Source organism: Macaca nemestrina, chromosome 4 (assembly GCF_043159975.1).
Source record: "Macaca nemestrina isolate mMacNem1 chromosome 4, mMacNem.hap1, whole genome shotgun sequence".
Taxonomy (NCBI): domain Eukaryota; kingdom Metazoa; phylum Chordata; class Mammalia; order Primates; family Cercopithecidae; genus Macaca; species Macaca nemestrina.
Genome location: NC_092128.1, coordinates 118346795 through 118355009, shown reverse-complemented (window position 1 = coordinate 118355009; position 8215 = coordinate 118346795). Strand labels below are relative to the sequence as shown.

At 38.8% G+C, this 8215-nt stretch overlaps 1 protein-coding gene across 6 annotated transcripts in view; it reads left to right on the top strand.

Annotated features, from left to right (window-relative positions):
- The first annotated feature begins 5850 nt into the window (after positions 1-5850).
- The window catches only part of LOC105492352 (Sad1 and UNC84 domain containing 3), a 47076-nt gene continuing 44711 nt past the window's right edge, over positions 5851-8215 (top strand). For 2 of the 6 annotated variants that reach the window (XM_011759367.2, XM_011759365.3), the window contains exons 1-2: positions 5851-5989; positions 6074-6201. In XM_011759367.2, the coding sequence (XP_011757669.1) occupies positions 6080-6201 (122 nt within the window). In that variant the 5' untranslated portion in view covers positions 5851-5989; positions 6074-6079. Of the gene's footprint in view, positions 6202-8215 lie in introns of all 6 variants that reach the window. The other 4 variants (XM_011759369.3, XM_011759368.2, XM_011759366.2 and 1 more) reach the window with 4 other exon arrangements.

The window sequence follows — 8215 nt, the reverse complement described above, 5'->3', positions numbered from 1 at the left end:
AGGTCAATAGACACCAACAGCTATGGCACAGTTCGGTAGGAGACACTTTTGATACCCAGAAAGCCCCATGCCACCCTGGCAAAAATAATAGGGCTAATTACCCAGCGGTAACCCCTTGTGAGAGTTTGAGGGGATAAGTTGATGCAGAGAACATTCAAAGAAATCCTGTTGTTCCAACGACTGCAGCAACAGTTAGTAGCCTTGGTTTTCTCTTGTTGAAATTTTTTTTAAAAAATCAAGACTTTTTGTGACGGTGGGTATTTGACAACTTGAACTGAACATGAGTCTGTTTCTGTTACATGAGTATAGCCTTAGAAATCTAGCAGGAGACAGGTAATATCAGAATTGGTTAAAGAGAAGATAGTTTTTGTGCAGGAATTAACTCTAATTCTGTGGTTTATCCTGCTGTAATATAATTTCATAACAAATTCTTTTTTTTTTTTTTTTTTTTTTTTTTTTTTTTTTTTTTTTTGAGACGGAGTCTCGCTCTGTCGCCCAGGCTGGAGTGCAGTGGCGCAATCTCGGCTCACTGCAAGCTCCGCCTCCCGGGTTCACGCCATTCTCCTGCCTCAGCCTCCCGAGTAGCTGGGACTACAGGCGCCCACAACCGCGCCCGGCTAATTTTTTGTATTTTTAGTAGAGACGGGGTTTCACCGTGGTCTCGATCTCCTGACCTTGTGATCCGCCCGCCTCGGCCTCCCAAAGTGCTGGGATTACAGGCGTGAGCCACCGCGCCCGGCAATTTCATAACAAATTCTAAGCATCTTCAGTGGTCCAGTCATGAGTAATCAAGACTTCATACTGCAATGTCAAATGTTTGTTCCCCTGCGTATACAGGCTCTTAGGTTATTGCCAAGCATGACAAATGCTTTTGTTTGTGCAAGTCACGGCATCCTCTAGCTACGCGATTGTATGGTCAAGAGAAGGTTATTTATTTATTTATTTACTTAGAGACAGCCTTGCTCCGTGGCCCAGGCTGGAGTGCAGTAGCGCGATCTCAGCTCACTGCAACCTCCACCTCCTGGGTTCAAGAAATTCTCCTGCCTCAGCCTCCGGGGTAGCTGGGATTACAGGCACGTGCTACCACACCTGGCTAATTTTTGTATTTTTAGTACAGACAGGGTTTCGCCATGTTGGTCAGGCTGGTCTCAAACTCCTGACCTCGTGATCCACCCGCCTCAGCCTCCCAAAGTGCTGGGATTACAGGCATGAGCCACGGCTCCTGGTCAAGAAGGTTATTTTTTTTAATTGATCATAATAACTGGAGCTGTCATTACCAAAGAGCATCTTTATTTCTCCATTGGATTAACAGAAGAGTACAGCATTCATCCTAGCTGATAACCTTCTTGACTAGCTGAAATCATAAGTTGAGTGATGATGAAGTGTTATCATTCTTTAGAAGAAACTTTTTATTTTATTTTTATTTTATTTTATTTTTTTTGACAGGATATTGCTCTGTCATCCAGGCTGAAATGCGTTAGTGTGATCATGGCTCAGTGAAGCTTTGAATTCATGAGCTCAAGAGATCCTCGCACCTTAGCTTCCAGAGTAGTTAGGACTCCAGGCCCATACCACCACATCTAGCTAATTTTAAAATTTTTTAGTAGAGACAATGGTTTTGCTATGTCACCCAGGCTGGTCTCCAACTCCTGGCCTCAAGGTATCCTCCTGCCTCAGCCTCTAGGCATGAGCCCCCCAATGCCTGGCCAATTTTTGACTTTTGCAGTGTGATTGAAATTACAAATATTTGCAAACCAGATCAGATAAGAATGTAGGTAATGATGCCATGCAAATTAAAACATGACACAATAATAATTTATTTATAATGAGAATATCTCAATGTCTTTATTTTCTATACTTTATGACATGATCATCTTTCTACCACATTATGGCCCTCAGTATTTAGAAAGATCCAACTTTCTCTGACATATATTTTCACTTTATGCCTAATTTTATTCACTTTACTTGTAGATATGCAGATAATCTCCTGCTTATGACCTTTTTGAGAAGAGGAAAAATGTATTTGAGTACAAATTCGGATTTTTCAAAGCCCTCTGGTCCTTCTTTCCTGCCTGGTCTCTGTTGGTTTACCCATGTTGTTGGCTGAAGCTGGTTTATTTAAACTTTCAGGACACATCTTCTGTTTGTGCTTTTCCATCTCTCCACTTTTGCCCTGCCTTGTTACTGTCTATTCCTATCTCAAGCAGCTGAAAACCCTTGTATAATTCCCCTCTCCAAACTTCACCTCTGTGGGTTCAGTCTTTCCCTCTAGAACACACAACACACTCTCACCAGGGTTTCACAAACTGGAGGGGCTTTTACATTTTGTGCTTTCTTTCTGATAATCTGAGTAATTTATAAGACAAGCTTTTCTTTTCTGATATATATTTATGTATTTCAGTGTTATATAGCAGTTTGGGTTTTCAACCTCGTTGGAGAAACAAGATCATCTTCTTTCACACAGGAGAGAGACTGGATTTTTTTGACTCTGCAGTGCTCTGCATGTTAAAATAATGGCCTTTTTCTTTGTTTGAAATTTTTCCCGAGGAAAATGACACATTTTGGAGTTTTTCCAACTTTATTGAGATATAATTAACAAGCAAAACTTCTATGTTTCGGTTGTACATGTTAATTTTATACACATCTACATTGTGAAATAATTACCACAATCAAGCTAATTGACATATTCATCATCTCACTTAGTTACCTTTGTGTATGCATGTGTGGGGTAAGAACACTTGAGATCTACTCTCTCAATACATTTCAAGTATGCAGTACAATATTGCTAACTGTAGTCAGCCTGCTGTACATTAGATCCCCAGAATCTATGCCTCTTGTAACTGAAACTCTGCACCTTTTGACCAACATCTGCCCATTCCCACTCCCTCTGCCTATCAGCCACTGGCAACTCCCGTTCTACTCTTCGCTTCTACAGATTTGACATTTTAGGCTCCACATATAAATTAGATCATACAGTATTCACCTATCTGTGTCTGGTTTATTTTACTTAGCATAATGTCCTCCAGGCTCATTCATGTGGACACAAATAACACAATTTCCTACTTTTTATGCTGAATAATATTCCATTCTCTTTCTCTCTCTCTCCCCCCGCCACCCCCCACCCACCTTGTGTGTGTGTGTGTGTGTGTGTGTGTGCGCGCGCGCGTGCGTGTGCATAAATCACATTCATTCATCCATCAATGAACACTTGGGTTGTTTTTATATCTTGGCTTGTAAATAGTGATACAATGAACATGGAAGTGCAACTATCTCTTCAACACACTGATTTCATTTCCTTTGGATATATATACCCAGAAGTGGGATTGCTGAATCATATGGTAGTTCTATTTTTAATTTTTTAAGGCACTTCCATACTGTTTTGCATAATGAGTATACCAATTTCCATCCCACCAACAGTATACAAGGGTTACCTTTTCTCCGCATTCTTGCCTACACTTATCTTTACATATTTTTGTTTGTTTTAAGATTAACAAATTTTTAAAAATACGGTGTCTGGCTATGTCGCCCAGGCTGGTCTCAAACTCCTGGGCTCAAGCAGTCCTCCTGCCTCAGCCTCCCAAGTAGCTGGGATTACAGGCGTGTACCACTTTGTGCAACACTAGCCACTTATCTTTTTTATAATAGCCATCCTAACAGCTGTGAAGTGATATCTCATTGTTGTTTTGATTTACATTTCCCTGATGATTAATGATGTTGAGCATCTTTTCATATGTCTGTTGGCCATGTGTATGTCTTCTTTGGAAAAAAAAAATGTCTATTCAAGACTTTTGCCAACTTTTAAATTCAGTTATTTGTTTTCTTGCTATTAAGTTCTTTTGTTGTGCAAAAGCTTCTTGGTTTTTGGTTTGATATGGTTCCAGTTATTTATTTTTGCTTGTGCTTTTGATGCATATGTAAAAAGTCATTGTCAAGACCAATGTCAAGGAGATTTTTTCTTGTTTTCTTCTAGGAATTTTATGGTTATAGCTCTTATGTTTAAGTCTTTTATCTATTTCAAGGTAATATTTGGGCATGGTGTAAGATAAGTGTCCAATTTAATTATTTTGCATGTGAATATCTAGTTTTCCCTGCACCATTCATTGAAGGAACTACAGGGTCCTTTCCTTATTGTGCACACCTGGCAAACTTATCAATGATTAGTTGGCTGTATATGTACGGGTTTATTCTTGAAAAATACACATAGACTTTGACCCAGAAATTCCTCCTCTGGGTATATATCCTTAAAGATATATTCACACATATGGATAATAACTTAAATACAAGATTACTATTGCACATTATTTTAAATATCAAACTGCCCATCAATATGAGACAGGCTAAACAGCCTATGGCCCATTCACCCAATGAAACACTATTCAATCATAAATGAATGAGGAAGATTATCTCAAACCATCAGAAAAACTTCCAAGATAAATGTTTAAGTGAAAGAAGCAAGATGGAGAGCACAGTTTATAGTAAGCTACCATGAGGAATGTGGAGAGATAAATATACATATAAAATGCTACATATATAATACAATGTCACATACTGTGCATGCATATCACATCTTTGAAAGGAAATAGTATAAATGGTAGCATAGATGCTAGGAGGGAGGGGAACCAATAGCTAGAAGGCAAACGCAGGGTGGAAAGGCCATATTTGCTGTGTACCATTTTGTAACTTTCAAATTTTGGACCAATAGGTAAAAAAGTAGAAACTTGGGAGTTTCTTGGGATAGATCTAGACTCTCAGAAAATAGATAGTAAATTGAAAAATAACACTTACAAATGCACCCAGAAATCAGCATAAGTAAAAAGAGAAAAGGGCAAAAACAAATATGAAGGAGCAGTTGAACTATATGGAAAGTAAAGGGGAGACACAAGTGTCAATAGGTGGACCATTCTAAGAAAATTGGGGCAGTGGCAGAGATGCAATATTTGAAGACCTGATGGCTGAAAAATAGTCCAGAACTGAAAAAAACACACAAGTGTCCAAACTGAAAAGACTCTCTGAGTTATAAGTGAGGAAAAACAAAAACTAGTATCAAACCTGGATACACTAAAATACAACTGGAAAATAAGGATAAACAGAAAATCTTAAATACTACCAGAGAAATTGCCAAAAACACAAGAGAAATGAAGATCAGACAGAATTCTCATCAGCAACAATCAATCCACGAGGCCGTGGAGTAGTATCTCCAAAGTGCTGAGAGTGAAATAACTGTCATCCTAGAATTTATGCCCCAAATAAACCAGCTCATCCTTCCACCTAACTATTCTGTTTCTAGGTGTATGTTTAGAAAAACCTTGTGATGTGTATATAACAACGTGCAATGAGCATTATTCTTTGCCCAAAAAAAACTGAAAAAACATAAGTATACATCTATAGAAGGACGGGTAAATGAACTGTCATGTATATACAATGAAATACCATAGAGCAATTAAACTGAGTGGAGTTAATGTTTCAAGATGGATAATATTGTAAGAAAACCAAGAGTGGCATAACATTTAGTCTACATTTTAAGCATGAAAACAATATTATTTGTAGATACACATTTACATAGTAAAGTATCAAAAATAATGAGAATAGAGTATATCAATTTTCAGGCTGTAGTTATCTGTGGAAAATAAGAGAGAGGGCTGAGATTCAGGATACCTGGGGGTCTACCATTATATTTCTGATATTTTCTTTATTAGAAAGGCACTGAAGCAAACACAGCAAAACATCCAGATTTGCTATAGAAAAGTAGTAAGTACATGGGAGGAGGGGTCTTCGTATTATTCAGTGGGTTTGACATATGGTACAATTAGGCCCTTGAAGCAGAGAGGTGGATGCGTGTCCATGCCCTGGCTGGACGTGGTGGCCATCTGCATTATGAGGTGTCACGGAGGATGATGCAACAGAAGACTCAGAAGCTTTACAAAATTCCTTCTTCAAGAAGAAACACCCGTGGAGGAAGAAGACATTAAACAAAACAAATTTAAAAACTGTATGTATAGCTTCACGTTTTTAATAAAATAGGAATGAGGACAAATGTTGCTCTTCATCCTACCAGCTGTTTGTTCTTTGGTAGGGGATCATGAGTGGAAAAGCAAAGGCAAGAAGGGCTGCCATGTTTTTTAGAGGTTGCTCTGAAGATGCCAGCGGTAGCACCAGTGGCAGCACTTTGCTATCAGAGGATGAAAACCCTGATACGAATGGGTAGGTAAACACGGCAGAATGGTGTGCCTGAAATTGTAGGTTGTATGTGTCACATCTGTCACTTGTGTCCTGTTCACCTGTTACCTGTTACCTGACAGACAGTGTTTTCCTCCTTTATAGAGAAAATCATTTCCAAATAGTTTCCTTTGAAGGTTTCTCTTGATCACAGTACTTACGCTTGATCACAATACTTCTATGTCAACAGTATCTGGATTAATAACAGCAGACTGGGGACAAGGATTAAGAAAGGAAAGCCATCCTGTTTAAAAGAATGAGCCGCAGCAGCAGGCACTTAAAACCATCCAGATAATTCACTTTTTTTTTTTTTTTTTTTTTTTTTTTTTTTTTTTTGGTCATTGGCCTCGCTTGTATAGTCTTGGTGGTATGCAGAGCTTAGCACCGGGCTCAGGACTCTGGGCACAGAGGGGCATTTATTACATTCTTGGGTGATAATTGACTAAAGACTCTGGTAGGGGATGCATATTTTGAGTGAATCACCCTGTTTCCTCTAGTGAGAACATATGTGGGGATTATTGTAGCAGGGAATCCAAAGACCCTAAACCTATTTTAAAACGCCCTGCCCATGTGCTGCCTGCTGGAAAAACAAAAACTTTATTAGAAAAGCACTGAAGCAAACACGGCAAAACATCCAGATTTGCCATAGAAAAGTGGTAGGTATATGGGGTGGGGGACTTTGTATTATTCAGTTGGTTTGACATATGATACAATTAGGCCCTTGAAGCAGAGAGGCAGATGCGTGTCCATGCCCTGGCTGGGCGTGGTGGCCATCTGCATTATGAATGGTGATGAAATAACCTTCCTATTGGTAACAATGAAGCACTTGCACAGAAACAAAACTGTCAATAAAAATAAAAGGAATACTACAAAGTTATTAGTACAAGTAGAGCAGCATTTCAAAATCACAGTAATAACAAAATATGCTTGCCCCAAATGGCAGAATCCCACTGGCTGGGCGAAGGCACCGAAGGAATTTTGCAATGCAGAACCTGGCAGCAAGTTTTCTAGTAGAAAAAAAAAAATAACACTGGAATTAATCTTTGGTAAATATGGTAATGTGATAATTTTCATTTAATGCAGCCCACCAGAAGAGCTCTTATAGACCACAATTGACCTATGAACAACTTTTTTATACAGTGGACCCTTTACCGCTCTCCACATCTCCAATAATAGTTAAAAGGAAGAGGTTTCAGAATATACTTCCCTGGAGGGAAGAGAGTTAAGAAAATTCTCTTCTTAGTTGCTTTCCACACTGTCTCACACTCTTGGATGGCTAATAGGCATGACTGCTTTATGTAGGGGAGATAAGCTACTTAAAGATTCTGTTCTGGGAGAATTAGGTGGCCCACTCTAGTGAATACAGTTAACAAATGATCCACCTTAATGTGATTTTTCGTATGTTTTAAGTAGAAATTTTTAGTTTGCCAACTTGTAATACTTTATCCAGAAGTTTACAACTTTCACCTTAGTTTAATGTGATCATTTTAGCTTCCCTCCCCATCCGCCCTTTAGGGCTTTTTAAAAGGTTGGATGTGAAAAGGTTATCATTACAACCACTTTGTAAAACTGAGCAAAATCTACTGCAACGGATTATGCATGTATCCTATGACCCAGCAATGCCTCTCTTGAGAATATACTTAAATGAAATACATACTTGTCTTCATCAAAAACCATGTACAAGAATGTTCATAGCTGCATTGCTTGTAGTAATATTTATAACTCCATTGTTTATCATAGCCCTGAACACCCATCAATGTTAGGATGGATAACCACATGGTATATTCACACAATGAAATACTATACAGTTATAAGAATGAATGAACCACAGCTATACACAACAGCACAGTTGACTCTCACAGACATAAGGCTGGGAACAGGAGGCAGACAGATAGGGCCCATACCTGAATGGGTCCATTTATAGATGGTTCAAACCCAGCAAACCTACTTAATGGGGATAGAGCTCAGGAGAGCAGGTACCTTCAGAGGTGGGAGGTAT